Here is a 16036-nt window from a genome sequence, read left to right on the forward strand (position 1 = left end):
GCCCATGAGTAAAACTTAAATTGAAGTGCTGCACATTATATCTATAAAGGTAAGGATGGAATAAAAAAAACAACAACAACTAATCTCTACAATTTGATACATATATCTTATTAAAAAAAAGCTTAATGAAGCAGAAGAGGGTTGAACTTAAGAGGAAAACAACAACAAGCCATCTGGGAATAAACTGTTGTTTACTACACTGAATTACTCACAGAAACACCCATCCTCCCACGCACCAGAGGAGTGTACAAACAAAGACAGACATACTTGATGAAAATTTGTCACATGTGAGGGCTGACACACATCAACCAGTGGAGTGGGCTGATATTTGCACAAAAGCAGCCAAAAAACATAACTGTAAATCATGACAGTGGGTGTGTTGTTGGCTCGAGTAATAAAAGAACATAAATATAATTACACTAAAAGAATATTTGGGAACGAAAGAAAGGGAATAATCCATTGGGCAAGGCTCAAGACAAGTATTTCTTCATGCAGCTGCAACATGCCTCGCAGCCAATACAGCAGGCTTCTCCTGCTACTTCAGGACATATTTAGGCCAATCGAATGCCTGACTGAGGTCTCCTAGGAAAGAAATACAGCTTTATTTAAACTGTAGAGGCTTGGCTAATTTGCCTGAGAGGAGGTGACGCTTTTAACAGGGCATGAAAATGGAGAGAGGTGGTCATGCACCAGAAAGAGATTATGAGTAGTTATGTTTGAACATCATGAGTCATGAAGATCTAATTTAAGAGGGGAAATAAAACAAAACAAATAAGTGATTATTTCTTAATTTTATTGGGATTATTTTACGGTAGCTATCTGTTGGGTCATTTACCATATAATGGTAAATGATCCAATAGACTATAATAGAGGAAGCGCATATTTAATTAAAAAGCCAGGGGCATGTTTAGAGTTTAGTATGAAATGGAATGTATTTAATGGGTTTGACATGCAATGGAATTGAGTAGTGTCTCATCAGTAGCCAGTTTTAGAAGGAAAAAGGGTTTTGAACCGAATATACGATGTTAAAGGTGGAAATAAATAACAATGGTATTGTGGATGATCATCAGTGCCCTAGATACAGCGGTCGATGGCTCAAGTTGTGGCATTTTCAGCACTGTTGGGCAGTGGACAGCTCCGCTCACTGCTGTGGTGACATACTGCCGCCTGCCTCAGCCATGCGTGCTTTCACATGAGGAAGGAGATGAGCAGAAACCAGTATGGAGACGCAGAAGAAAATAGGCGCACCGAAAAGTGACCATGGTAACAAAGGAACAACAACACAGAGGATAAACGACATTCTTCATAAATCAAAGGGAGCATTCGGCAAAATTAGCAACCCGTGGAAGCCAAGTTCAACAACATTACGCCCAACAATCAAGGCGGAGATCTTGCAGCCAGAAGAAACAATCTGTCGTCCTCCACAAACAATTGGCTATCAGGCACATCACATGTCGTCGATGTACTATCAGAATGACAGCCAGCCCGGCGCGTGAGCTTCTGTGTGCTGCTGCACAGCCAATTCTGCACAATAAAAGCCCAAAGTCACGCTGCGTCCGTGGGATCCGCCACAAACCAATAAAGCAATCCGCTCCCCCAATAGGAACCCAAACACCAAGCTGATGAAACCACCAACAGCTATAAATGCATGGATATGGAGGCGGTCTACCTGTCTCCAGGTGCAGTGAGATCCGCGCCTCGTTGATATAAGGCGTGTCACTCTTGGACCGGACCCTCCGAATCGGTCTGCGGTCTACCTCCTCCTCCGGAGCCGCCGCCATGTTCGGCCAAGCCGAGCAGCGTCCACAGGCGACCGGCGGGACTGAGGGAAGGAGAGAGGGAGAGAGCCGTTGCCGCAGCAGCCAGCAGAGCGCCCAACCGGAGACACGCTGTGGGAGGGGGCGGAAAAAGGAATAGAAGTGAAGAAGAATAAACGTGAGGGTTGAGGGGGAGTTTTCTCTCTGTTTTCCAGCTCAGGGTCCAAAAAACCAGCGACGCATCCCAAACACATCACAGTATTTGGCCTGTGAGAGTGAAGGGAATTAACCTGAAACATATGTTTAAGATGCAACATTATGTCAAAACAATCTTTACATCTCCAGAGACTTACAAAGGAAAAACAAAAATAGAAATAGATAAGTCAATTACTTAAAGAACCTAAAATATCTCAAGATTTCCAACACTGTTGACAAAATTGAGCAGATTGTATTTGTCCTTTACTGTAAATTTAAAACATATTGATTACACTCAAATAACACATCCTATAATTTGAGTGAATGAAATACTGTCATCGAATACTGTCAACGTGAGGGTGGATGTTGGTTGAGGACCCAAATGCAGAGATGAGTTCTTGTAGGTTTAATGTAGTCAAAGAAACAAAATACAAGAATCAAAGCAAAAAACCATTAGTAGTAAGGAGAATACACACATTGGGAGCTAAGTAACAACAAGGAACAAGCACTGAAGAACTGCACAGGGAGAGTATATATGGGAGACAGAATAAAGCCTGAGGTGATCAGCTGATATGGAGCAGGTGTGGATGGAAGAGACTAGAAGGGAGCTAGGAGAAAGGAGACAGGCACAAAGGGGGCAACAGATAGTGGGTTTTTTAAAAGAACCACTCTCTCCAACTAAAAAAAGAAAAGTGCTGTTCTCATAGCTCATATTAGTGTACTGTGTCCACATACAGCCGGGACTATAGTGGACTTCATAGCAAAGTCAGTTAACTGACCGTTCGGAAAGATGGTCACTGCTTTTTGCTCCATTGGTCACGTAACTCCTCTTTCACAGCGTGGTCCCTCCACCATCTTTGTTATGACAGCAGGTAGCTGTGACAGCAAATGCCATAATGCTTTGCAAGGAGAGCTATCCACACAAAGCTTTCTGGGACATATCTGCCTCTTCTGAGGCCTTTCATTTCTTCTCATACACTTCGTGAGAAAGGTGAGCTTTTAAAACTGTCCAAAACCGTAGCTCATCACAGATATATGCCTGAAAGTGCGCATATGCAGAAAAACATAGCTAATGGGGAGAGCGCATAGAAAAGCCTTCCGTAAACATATCACCATAGTGATTGATAATTAGGAGGACCACTTATTTTGATGATCTGACCAGAAATAGAAGATTGTCCTTTATAATTTTGAATATAACACAAAATGGAAAAGAAACCAAAGATAAACAAAAAACTAATTACTTGGCAAATTCAGAACCAAAAACTCAAAGTCCAGAAGGGGAAAACCACAACGACTGTGTTTTGTGCAAATTTCAATCTGTTGACAACACAAAAATCCTTAATGGAAATGTAATGTATTAACCAATGGTGGCCTGGATTTGGACACAACACAACACACAACATTAAAGTGGAAAAACACACTACAGGCTGATCCAGCTTTGATGCAAAGTCTTTAAAACAGGTCTATATATATATATATATATATATATATATATATATATATATATATATATATATATATATACATATTTTTTATTTATTTTTATTATTATTATTGGCAATAAAGCAGTGGTTCTGCAGACCACTTTATTTTTATGCACGTAGCACAAGATTCAGTTATTTAAAATTGACCCACACTGAATGGCTGATCAAAGGCCCAAACATTTTTGTTAAAGAAAGGCCCCCAAAAGGAGAGAATCTTAATACTATAATGACCTGTCTATAACCAGCCAATAACCTGGCATCATGGGAGCAACGATACATTGGCAAATAGATCAACACATGGCAGAAACACAGAGAACTACTGGTAATGGCACAAGAGGAGCCATACACCAATTACTGGTTGGCAAAACAGTCTCACTCAGAAATAAGGCCACTATCAACCACTTCCTGTACATGGATGACATAGAGCTGTATGGTAAGAGTTAGCGAGACATTGACTCCATGATCCACACCATCAGGATTTACAAAATGGACATTGTAATCTCATTTAGGCTGAGGAAATGTGGATGGAGGTGGCCAAAAAGAGGAGAAATAATCCACAGAGTGGAGATCATGCTCCCAGTGGGAGAATAGCATGTGTAAAAAGAGCTATAAGTACCTTGGAATACCACAGTCAAATAGGAACCACAGGAGGCCACTATGAAAGCAGCAACAGACAAATACCTGCAACAAGTAAGGCAAGTTCTGAGAAGTCAGCTAAATTGTAAGGACAAGGTCTGGAAAATTAGCAGCTATGCCTTGCCAGTAATCAGATACCCTACTGGGTTGCAGTATATGCTTGCCAAAGGAGGAGATTCTCACCACTCATAGTAAAACAAAAAGCTACCCACCATGCATGTTGGATTGGACCCCAAATCCATATCCACAAACTATATGCCCAAGACCAAAGAAGGAGGTGGAGTCCGAGTGAGCATCAGGGCCACAGATGCAAAAGAACCATCCAGGCGCCAAGACTATATATCAGGAAGATGGCCCCAAAGATTGAAGCACTGTGAATATTTCATATAATGGAAAATGGAAGCAAAGGAACTGGAGGAAACATCATGGCAGGTAAAACCCTTTATGAGATGTATCCCCAACAGATAGCTGGAGTGGCAGATATGACAAATTCCTACCAATGGCTAGAGACGACCAGGCTACAGGACAGCAGAGAAGCACTGATCATGGCAGCACAGGAGCAGTTCCTGAACACCAGAGGATTAGAGGCCCAGATCTACAATGCTAGAAGACCCCAGAAGCAGAAGATAGTATAGCGTAGGAACATCTTTGCAGGGTACAAACTTGGGACCCCAAGGTTAAAATCAGAGCCATCTTCCAAAGTGTTGAAGAACGACAGAGCGAGGATGGCCATTCAACCATCATTTATAAGCAGCAAAGGAGGACTGTCATGATCGATGTGGTCATCCCAAATTATGGAAACATCAGGAAAAAATAAATAAAACTTAAGACACTTGAGAAATACCAATGCTTCATGGAAGAACTAGAAAGAGTCTGAAAGGTGAAGGTAATTGTACTGTGAATGGGGCAGTAAGCCTAATTTATTTCTTCAGTGGGTTACTGATATAAAAATAACCTATTGTGGCCAAAAATATATCTTCTTTACCAAATAAGGAACAGGAAACCAACCAGTGAAAAAGGATGATGTAAACATGAAAGTCAATATTCGTTAGACTATAAAAAGGATTTTAAAAAAGGGCTAACAGTGAAGAAGGTCTCTATTAATTGACTTGAAAGCTTTCTCAAAAACAATCATAGCTATTTTGCTTTTCAATTAACTGTGATCTTATTATTGTGGTTAAACTATGAATGCAATAAATACAGTCTCCTGTATATCTAGAGCCATTTTGCTCATTCACCAATACACCATATTCTCTAAGTACTTAACACATCCATGAATATTTGTTGACAAGTGTTCCAGAATAGATTTAACGTATGCAGTACTTATCAAGCTAATACCTCTTTATATCAACTACACCTTTGGGTATATATTAGAAATAAGAAATAAAAACAAAGTGTTAATTTTAATCCTCTACTCACTGGGTCTTAATAGTGAGGAAAATGGCATCCACCAGACTCCCAGTGCATCCTGTTAGAACTGTAACCTTTTCAAGTTTGCTTCAGTTGACATTTTGTGAACATTGCTATGATGAAGTCCAGTGATGTAAGGGTTGGAAAAGAAAACCGTTACTATAAAATACACCAAAAGGACAGCACTCCTAATGCTATGAAACTTGAATGAGAATGCTATATACATATAGTATAGTATATATATATATATATATATATATTTCTGTTGTTGATAAAATCCGATGTGTTGTATCCAGACAATTTCAAAAAGTAAGTCTGTATAATGCTTAAAATTGCTGGACAGCAAATAATTAAAAAATGTAAATCAAATACAAATTTTATTACCATATTTTATAAACAGAAAGGTCCAACCGTGACAGCAATACAGCTTTTTAAAATTATTAGCAATAAAGTGAGCAATAACAAATTTGCTCCTGTACTGTATACTAAATTGACACTATTGATCATGCTGTGCTGATAAAAGGGGTGTTAGATTCATGAGGTCTCATACTCTTTGATATATGTTTTAAGCGATATCACAATTTTTTAATATGTAAAGTTGACTTTTTTAAAATTCGTTTTACCTATGGTGTAACACAAGGTTCTTTGTTTTATTCAAAACATTTTAAATCTTAAAAAAATTATACTTGTGAGGTATCAATTAAAGCCAGAATGGGTTATGTCTACTTAAAACTGTTCTTCAGGTTTTTGTTTACAAGTTCTTGAAAAAAACAAAAAACTAATCAGCGTATTTTAACAGTTAAATAACTTTGTTGATAGCAGCACTTTCCTCCTCGGGTTTGAATTGGTTTACATTGAAACTCATACATGAACTCAAATACTTAAAAAATAGCAAAAAATGTTCTTCAAAAATATATTAAAAGTGCTTAAGGGTTACTAGTTATTGTTGCAAATTACACCAGAAAGGGAATTGCATTTTATAAACATTATGTTATACTAAAAGACACTTTCTGTCATAGAAATCTGCATCAGTTTAACAATTTTTCTGTGTACTGCTCTGTACAGTGAGTACGCTCAAAAAAGTATTTGTTTATGTTGGTAACCAACGAACGGCACTTAATGTTTCTATGGAGAAGTAGATAAAAAAAATTGGGCAATTTTGCTTCACTGTTGGATGACCATGGACACACACAGGTGTAACAGCGCCCTCTGCTGGTCTTTTGATTTGTAACATGACAGGCTCATTTTCTTCCAGGTGATCAATTCCAAGGACAAGATGGAGAATTTAGACTTAGACATTTATTGTCATTTCGTATACACATAGAGTATAAAGCTAAATTTCGTTCTGTACATTTGACATGACATTTCCATTTCTTAAGGTGTAGCTGTGCAGCTATGATCAGATGTAGGGAGAAAAAAACATGGTGCAAAAACAAAACAAAACAAAACAAAAAGCCTTGATATGATTCGTTTGATACTCAAGAGGATTAGGGCCCCTCAAAAAAAAAAATAAAAAAAATAAATAAATAAATAAATAAATAAAACAGATTTTATTTCAGTATAATATGAGGAAAACGTCAGAATTCTGAGATAAATATTATATATAAAAAAGTTTGTGACACGAGAAAAGGAAGGATAATAAAAACAATGTGAGAAAGAAAGGAAAGGAAATTATAGATATAATGTAATCATCACATTGATATGGCCCAAGCTACATACTCCGGTGGCGGTATGCACCAAAAAGTTAAGGTTTTAATCTGCCATTAAACAACTTTCAAGATAGTAAATTAACAAATTTCAAAATATTCATTTAACATTTGTTTAGTTTTTTTTTCTTTTCTTTCTTTTTTTTTTCTTGTGGTCCACTTTCCTACCAGTTGATGGCGATAATTAAACCAAAAGAAGAAGAAGAATCCGAAATAAAAATAACGAAGAAGAAGACCGACACCCAGCTTGATACGAGTCAACTGGTTGTCCTGAGTTTGGTTTGACAGGTGGGTTAGGAGCTTTAAACACCCACGACAGATAAAATACCAATTTATTTCCGAAAATCTGGAACTTGCCCGCTTTTGGACACTGGGTTTGTTTGTTTATCAACTCCAAGGTTGTTAGCTTAGCTAGCACACATCTATGCTGCATTTAGTGTTGCTTGAAACTGAAAACGACGGACTCGGAATCGGGACATTTTTATACCTTTTTCTTCTGTGTCAGACAAAAACGCTCCTTGGAGGTGCTTAATAACAAATCATCGATAATGCCGAACTTGCATTAATCGAATATATCTCACACTGATTCATTAATAAGTAGGCTGTCTACTGTAACTTCTAAATATTAAAAATGTTCTTTTACTTTAATACCCTTGACCTCTATACAACACCGTGGTTCAGGTTAAAACCTTTACTACCATGACGTTCTATTTATGAATTGTTTCCTCACATGGATCTATTCTAGCTTGAAAATTAACATTCCAAATTCCGAGTTACTTTTGAACGCAGCTCAACTTTCAGCTAATAAACTGTGGGCAGGCCTTTTAGCTGGAACAGCTTTTGAATATAGAAGGACACAAACTGTTTTCCAATTTACTGTGTAATCCTAATCTCTTTTATACGGTTCATGTCCCCTCTGATGTCTATTACTTAATAATAATAATAATAATAATAATAAGGAATAATACAAAAACAAATTCAGCAGATTGATTTTCAAATTTGTGAAATATAGTTAAAAAAAAGCTTTTCCTAAAGGAAGAATTAGATAAATATATTGTTCCCAAACATACAAGAAATAATAACAAGGTTAGTCTGAAAGCAAATATAGTAATGCATGAATGACACAATTGAATTACTGTTATAATAAAAATGATTCAAACTGAAAAATATCCTGTATCTTTAGTATCAGATTAACATTTAATTCTTATGTAAAAACTTCATACATTCATATAGACATTACATTGATTTTCAAAATATGCTATCTCAGAAAATATTTTCATTTGGCAGTTCAAACATTGCATGTGATACTTTGAGTGCAAGTGTCACTTTATCCCCTTTTCAAACATAAACATGAAATTATATATATAATAATTATATATCTGATTATCATAATGTTTGATTGTTGAATTTGCTTTTATTTTTAATGGTTTTACCTGAAAGAAAGTTTGTCATTCATTCATTTCTCATTGCCCTCCCCCTTCTCTAGAGAAATGTACCTTTAGGAATAAAGAGTGGGGTCCTATGGATGGTAAAAACCTGGGGAATCAGAACAAGAACATCTAACCGCCTCAGACACACATAACATGAATTATATGTCATATCTAGACAGCGGGTATTGTAATGTTTTTCTTCCCCACTAGTTCTAGAACCTGATGATTGTACACCGTTTCACCTGTGGAGCCAAAAACACTCACCTTTATGCCCAGCTGAGAAAGGCGTGGGGAATACAGGCCATGGCAAGACCCAGCTCAGGTAAACCTGGTTGAATACTTTGTAAAACATTTTTTTAATTAAGTGTCTACATCTCTATATTTAGAATGTAACCGTCCTTTTATGTTAATCTTTAGACTTGGCGGCATTCAGGGAGATTTTCTCCAAATCCAACAACATCGCCATCATCACAGGAGCAGGAGTGAGTGCGGAGAGTGGAGTCCCAACTTTCAGAGGAGCAGGAGGCTACTGGAGAAAATGGCAAGCACAGGTGGGCTCCTGCTGGTATTGGTTTAGGGCAGACAAGAACTAACAAAATGAAACATCCTAAAAATGTTGCTGTCTTGATAAGCCTTCAAAACAGTTAAAAAAATAACATCTAGAACAGGGTTCCTGCGGGTCCTTAAAAAGTCTTAAAAGGCATTGAATTCTTTAAAATAAAACTAAGGCCTTAATTGGTATTAAAATGTCTTAAATCAGGCTTTCGTAGGTCTTAATTTTTAAAACATCATAAATAGGATTATTTTTATTACAATTTGTTTTTGTAATCTAAATAAAACGTTAAAATTGACAATTATTATTTTTTTTAATAACAAAAAAAATAACGGCTTGGTTTCGTCCCAATAGCGGAACCAATAAAAGCGTTGTTGCAGCCGGGACATTTGGGAGATGCGCCATTTACTTTTTGTCTGGAAAATATGAGCAAGTGTAAATGTAACCAAAATTGTCTATCCAGCCAAGAGTTTTCTCCATGGCTAAAACCAGCACCAGGGGACATTCATTAGGCACAGTGTATTTTGTGCAAGAATTAATTCAAGCTCGGAACGATGGGAATTAAGGCAGTGGAGTCACATGCGAAGCGCGAAACACAAATGGTCAAAATGGAGTTACAGAGAAACAGCCGGTATTTCTCAGTTTAGTTCCACCCTTGTCTCTGCAACGCCTCCACTTATCACCAGATCAAACATACTAAGAAAACGATACAAAGAAAAATAGCTGCAAAAAAGGCTTAGCACTGGTTATGTTGTGGCTTTAAAACCGATTTGTTTTGTTCCCTACTAAAACAAAGTTTGTGAATTCAGTTAAATAATTTTTGAAATATATCCGTCATTTGTTTGTTTTTAGCTTTCTTTCTGCATGGAAAGGTTTTCAAAATTTTAAACATTGGTGCAATGGTTTATGTTAAAATAAACCTTTGGGTTAAGTTGTCGCAAGCAGGTTTTTCTTGTGTTTCTTGTGAATTTGGTCCTAAATTTTTATTTCAAGTGGCATTAAAAACTCTTGAATTTAAATTGCCTTATGCTGTAGGAACCCTGTAGAATTATTTTAACCAGTTTGAATAGTTTTTTTTGTTTGTTTTTTTATATGGAAACATTCATTTAAAAATACCTAACTGGTGATGGTCAGATAATATTACTGTAGGAAATTAAAAGGATTGCATTAAACACATTTCCATATCTGTTGCTATGTATCTGCAGTTGTCTCTCTCCCCTCTGTTGTATCTGTTTATTTTACACTTACTGGTGATTAGCACTTAACATACGTACATAAAAACAAACAAAAAAAACCAACACACAAACTAAGCAGTAAGAGATCAAATAAACAAATAAAATGAACACAGAGGACCACACAATTATATGGTGTTAAAAGCCAAAGAGTAAAAGTAGGTCTTAAGACGAGACTTAAAACACTCAACTGTGAAGTGTTGTTCGTTTAAGGAGCGGCAAAGTGTCCCAAAGTCTGGGGCCAACTACAGAAAAGGCCCTTTCCCTTCTGGTTTTTAAGTCTCTTTTTAGGCGCTATTAGCTGAAGATGGCCCTCAGACCCCAGAGCACGTGCTGGAAAGTAAATCTGGAGGAGGGCGGTAATGTATTTAGGAGCCACCCCATTAAAAGCTTGTTTTCAATCTGTAAACACTAGTGGGCTTAAATAGTTAATCTTAATATATTTTCAGAGTCCTTTTTTTTGCTGTATGTATGTTCAGTTATCAGATTATTCTAAGATGCATGCCTTTTGAAAACTGTTGCTGTTTTCTTCAGCGGTTTGGTTGGGTTTCATTTAACTCAAGGATATGTTTTATCTGAAACTACATTAAGAAGAGTTATTACTCTGTCTTTTTGGCTATTATAAGGAACTTGCCACTCCAACGGCCTTTGCTCACAATCCCTCCCGTGTTTGGGAGTTCTACCACTACCGTCGGGAGGTCATGCTAACCAAGGACCCAAACCCAGCCCATCTGGCCATCGCAGAATGCGAGCAACGTCTTGGCAAGCAGGGCCGAAAAGTTACCATCATCACACAGAACATTGATGAGTTACATCGCCGTGCTGGATCAAAAAACCTGCTGGAAATCCACGGTGAGAGCTCTTTCTAATCTCTTATGTAGCTCATGTATACCCAGCAAAATTTTGCTTTGTTTAGACCAAACTGAATGAAAAGCTTTAAATAGATGACCTGAAGCCCAAATGTTTTGATGGTCATCTTCTTGGTATTAATCAGTCTCTGTTGCTCTGTATGAATGCAGGTAGCTTGTTTAAAACCCGCTGCATGATGTGTGGCCACGAGCAGGCCAATTACAAGAGCCCTATTTGTGCCGCTTTAGAGGGCAGAGGGTAAGTGCTCATCTGATCTTGTTTGGTGTCGACCGTTTTCCCAGAAGGTGTGAAATGTGTTTTAAGAGATATCGATCGCAGCCGCTTGAAATGCCAGAGAAAAACAAGGCTGTCTCTTTCAGCTGAATGTCACAGAGCTAAATAACACCTGATGACACAGTGGAAAGGAGAGATTTGACTCAAAACAAATGTCCCTCTGAAAGACATTTTGTGTTTTATCTGACCTTCAAAATAGATGTATGATTGCAAACTAAATTCCCATTGTTAAAATTTCGACTCAACTGCAGAATAATAAAGAGTTCATTATATTCTGTCAATTAGATAATAATTGACAGAATATAATGATGTTACTAGGGCTGCAACTAACGATTATTGTGTAAATCGATTAATCTGTATATTATTTGTTTGATTTATAGATTAATAATCGGATAGACAAAGGTTCCTTAAAGAATATTTTTACAAAATAAACCAGGAGAAACTAAACCTTTGCGACTTGAGGAGTTCTTGACAAAGCATATTGACAGATGAAAACATTTTTTTTTTATCTTAAATGCAAAATGTATAAACATATCTAAGTGGGTTGCTCTGTCAGCTAAAGGTATGTTTTAAAATCTCTATACTCCAATTAACGATTAATTAATTACTAAATTAGATGGTGATTATTTCAATAAATGATTCATCACAATTAATCCAATGAATTGTTTCAGCCCTTGATGCAACCATTAATACCAGAACTAACTAATCTTCGGTAATTTGACTGCCTGCAGAAAAGAGTTAAGAGTTCAGATGTGTAAACTTCTTTTATTTAGGTAAGAGTTGCTTAAATATACATTTTAGGACTATCAAAAGTCAAGATAAGGTTTTGCTTTAAGAGCCTTGTCTTTTTTATGTCTGCTTTGAGAGATACTGATTGCCATGTTTTATAGTCTAATCTCTGAGTAGCAGCTCTTTGTCTCCTTAGAGCTCCTGACCCGGATACTCAAGACGCCCAGATTCCTGTTGAGCAGCTTCCTCGGTATGTCACTCTCACATAATTTCAACCTGTTAGTGTTTCTTTTTTTCTCGACACTGATTTTTCTTTTTATATGCACAATGCATGATTGTTTCAGATGTGAACAGAGAGGCTGTAATGGCCTCCTGAGACCGGCTGTGGTTTGGTTTGGAGAGACCCTGGATGCAGACATCCTCTCTCATGCAGAGAAAGCCTTGGACGGCTGTGACCTGTGTCTCGTAGTAGGTGTTTGGGATGCTTTCTTATACATATTTGTTTATAAACACACAGTTCAAAACAAACTTACAATAAATGACATTAAGATGATTCACATGTTTGTTTATCATTTTGCTGAATATCCCAGATTAAAAAAAAACAAAAACAGATTAATATAAAACTGTGCTCACATCAGATGGAAGCCAAGAAGATAAGAATGATTAAAAATCCCTCCAAAGTTAAGTAATTCAGTGATTCATTAATAATTAGTAACAAATTCAGTTTATGTTTATAGCACCAATTCACAACACATGTCATCTCAAGGCACTTTACAATTCAACCAGAGTCAAATTGATTCAAAGTTTTCTATCTAAAGAAAACCAGCTGATTGCATCGACTCATTTACTCAAAGGCAATCCCTCACACTAAACATGCTCGTAGCGACAGTGGAGAGGAAAAACTGCCTTTTTACCGCAAGAAACCTCCAGCAGAAGCAGGCTCCGTGTGAGCGGCCATCTGCCGAGGCTGACTAGGGTTCAAGGAGACAGAAGCAGAAGAAAAACATAACATAACAATACTCACCTCACCATTTAAATTAGGGATCTTTCTCTATGTTACATCCATACCTGGGGAATCATGTACAAAAGAGTGCGCAGCTTTCATACTGAAGGTTATGACAGCTGCATCACAAATTCAAACATTTGTGGCGCTAAAAAGAATTCAGATGTATGTATGCTTGCTTTACCTTCATACATCCTGAAAATAAATTTTCATACTTTGTAATAAGTAAAAAAAGGAAGAGAAAATACTTAATCTGGCTTTTTTTGTTTCACGTTGTTTTTATTCACAGCTCTATCTGCCACAATCAGCTCAATAATTGTTCATGGATAGCTAATCATTATAATTCATGTGGATAGAAACGGCCTACATTTCTGTATGGGGGAAAAATTATTTGGAAAAAATTTAAAATTGTAAAAATGTAGGGGCCTCTGCTTTTAGGTTTCATAAAGAAATTGGGAGGTTTATTTCAAGTTTTCCGCAAAGCCTTTTTCTTAAAACCCTGCTTTACTTCACTGTTCCTGCAGGTTGGCACCTCTTCAGTCGTGTATCCAGCAGCCATGTTTGCTCCTCAGGTGGCAGCCAGAGGTGTCCCTGTGGCTGAATTTAACATGGAGAACACTCCAGCCACTGAGCGCTTCAAGTATGTATGCATTTAATCATCACTTTTACAAAAATAACCTGCTTTATTTCAATGATTATAAATAACAATGAAAGCTACATTTTGGTAATGTTTCCCTCCGGTTGCAGGTTCCACTTTCATGGCCCCTGTGGGACCACCTTACCCCCTGCCCTGGCACGCCACAAAAGTGAGCCAAACTGAATACTGAACTGTAATGCCAAAATGCTGTGACACAAGATGGTAATAGGAAGGAGCTGGAGGAGGATGCAAGGGAGACTTATGCACATTCAACAGTGAACTTCACTGATGAGCATGGTTTTAAATATTGTTTTGTAGCTTTGACTTGTGAAAATTATGTATATTTAAATGTCTGGAAATCAAAAACTTGAATGCACAGCAATTTTTCTTACATGTGTAACAGCAGGTGGCAGTGTTTAGCTGCTGCTGCTGCCTTTTAGAGGTTGTGTGACTGCTAGCTGGGACCTTTGGATTTTCATGTGTTCCACTGTGATGTGTGTTTTTCTTTTTTGAGGTATTAAATAAGCCATAATTAATAAAAAAAATGGCTAAGCTTCTTTATGTTTGCCTGTGTTTGTGTGCAAATGAGCTGCAGAAAAAATCTACATCCTTAGCTTAAGCACGCAGCCATAGGAGATCTCTGTCAAACACAATGGTTTGATTCCTAAAGATTATATCTCCCCTGATAATTTCCTGCTTGACCTCAACTGACCCTCCACACTCATATTATAGTATATATATATGTAGATGTGTGTGATCACACATACATGCATATGTAGGTCTGTATATCTGCACTGCAAAACCGATAAGAAATGAGTAAATAATTCTTAAATTAAGTGTATTTACCCTTTGAGTATGTAAATAAGATGATTTTCCAGTTGAATGAGTATTTTTACTCATTTACCTCCTAAATTCAAGAAAAAATGCACACATTTTAAGAAAAAATGACTTTCATCGACATATTGTGTTTTCATCAGTATGCAACAATAATAAATGCTTTTTAAAAATTTAGCATTCATTTAATTTAATTTTTTATCTCAAGCAAATTTACAGGACATCCTCCATAAGAAGCAAGTCAATTTGTGTGGAAAGTTATATCAGTGCAACGGGGGGTGGGGGATTCAGAGAAATTCCCGGTTTTATAGCAAAAAATCTGATTATGTTTAACACTTCTGTTATGTGTGGGCACAAACAATGCAGCTCACTTCAATTTTTACTAAATAAACAAGAGCTAAGCTTCTGCTGGGCTCTGACAACAGACGTTATCTAAATCTGTCTTATTATTTCGAAATTCAAGATGGCTTCTCTGACTCGCACCTTTTTTTCTGTTTTTACTTGCTTTCTTCTCCCAGTGCTGTGTTCCCTCTCATCTGCAGATCTGCCCGATCGCTGTGTTTGAGACACCAGTTATCCCTCCCAAGCTACGCCTCCATCACCTGCTCATTAGAGAGAGGATGATGGTCCGATGATCCCCCATGACTCTGCTCCAAAAATAACAGAGCCAATTTCCCGCCTGTTAGGCGGCGATTTCACACCAATCTGAAATGTACTGTCCAGCATGGTCTGTCAGATGGGAAAAGAAAAAAAGGTGCAAAAGTAAAGAAACCAAGGGCAGGCAAAAACATGGGTCATACCCAAACAAGCTCTTCCTTCAATTAACACATTGTGTTTTTCAGTAAATTTCTCTCAATATTTAAAAACTTTTGTCAACATTTTGAATATCTTTATACTTCATAGAGTCAAATCCATAAATTAACTTAAGTGTATTCCCAGTTTAAAAAAAGCTCAACACTAAAGCCCAAGCTTGGTCTTCTCACTGAAATTAAGCCAAACTAAACTTCTCTTGTTTAGAACACACAGAATTACTGCTATTTTACCTTGCTAAATTCCAGAATACTACAAGATTTTAGCTGAAACTGGTTTATAGGGCCCATTGTTCTCACAGATCATTTTAGATCCACCCAACAAAAAAAACATTTAATATTTTGTCCACTTTGTAACTAAACTGTTTGTTGTCTTTAGGGTCATAGTACATTTTGATCCCTTATATGTCCCAAGGTTTATCTTCGTGGGAGATGTTTTGAGATGTTGCTATAATATTCCAAATAATGTTTTGGCTCA

The 16036-nt window shown here is 37.1% G+C and overlaps 2 protein-coding genes across 3 annotated transcripts in view; one reads left to right on the forward strand and one right to left on the reverse strand.

The window, feature by feature from the left end:
• The window catches only part of LOC107083031 (phosphatase and actin regulator 1-like), a 40587-nt gene extending 38708 nt beyond the window's left edge, over nucleotides 1-1879 (reverse strand). The window contains exon 1 of one of the 2 annotated variants that reach the window (XM_015371969.1): nucleotides 1670-1879. In XM_015371969.1, coding sequence (XP_015227455.1) covers nucleotides 1670-1781 — 112 coding nt within the window. In that variant the 5' untranslated portion in view covers nucleotides 1782-1879. The remainder of the gene's footprint in view (nucleotides 1-1669) is intronic. The other variant, XM_015371967.1, reaches the window with a different exon arrangement.
• Nucleotides 1880-7362: 5483 nt separating this feature from the next.
• sirt5 (sirtuin 5) lies at nucleotides 7363-14736 on the forward strand. The gene is made up of 9 exons (XM_015371926.1): nucleotides 7363-7476; nucleotides 8829-8940; nucleotides 9036-9169; nucleotides 11030-11255; nucleotides 11423-11510; nucleotides 12472-12525; nucleotides 12620-12743; nucleotides 13803-13918; nucleotides 14026-14736. The coding sequence occupies exons 2-9, from the start codon at nucleotides 8841-8843 to the stop codon at nucleotides 14096-14098; spliced, it is 915 nt and encodes a 304-aa protein (XP_015227412.1). The 5' UTR covers nucleotides 7363-7476; nucleotides 8829-8840; the 3' UTR covers nucleotides 14099-14736.
• Nucleotides 14737-16036: the final 1300 nt, after the last annotated feature.

The sequence above is a fragment of the Cyprinodon variegatus genome, unplaced genomic scaffold (genome assembly GCF_000732505.1).
Source record: "Cyprinodon variegatus isolate N-32 unplaced genomic scaffold, C_variegatus-1.0 Scaffold67, whole genome shotgun sequence".
Taxonomy (NCBI): domain Eukaryota; kingdom Metazoa; phylum Chordata; class Actinopteri; order Cyprinodontiformes; family Cyprinodontidae; genus Cyprinodon; species Cyprinodon variegatus.

Excerpts from the sequence above, each read along its gene's own strand:
- sirt5 (XM_015371926.1), top strand. The coding sequence starts at position 8,841 with ATGATTGTACACCGTTTCACCTGTGGAGCCAAAAACACTCACCTTTAT. Across the intron at positions 8,941-9,035 it reads CATGGCAAGACCCAGCTCAG|ACTTGGCGGCATTCAGGGAG; the intron begins GTAAACCTGGTT and ends GTTAATCTTTAG. Across the intron at positions 9,170-11,029 it reads GGAGAAAATGGCAAGCACAG|GAACTTGCCACTCCAACGGC; the intron begins GTGGGCTCCTGC and ends GGCTATTATAAG.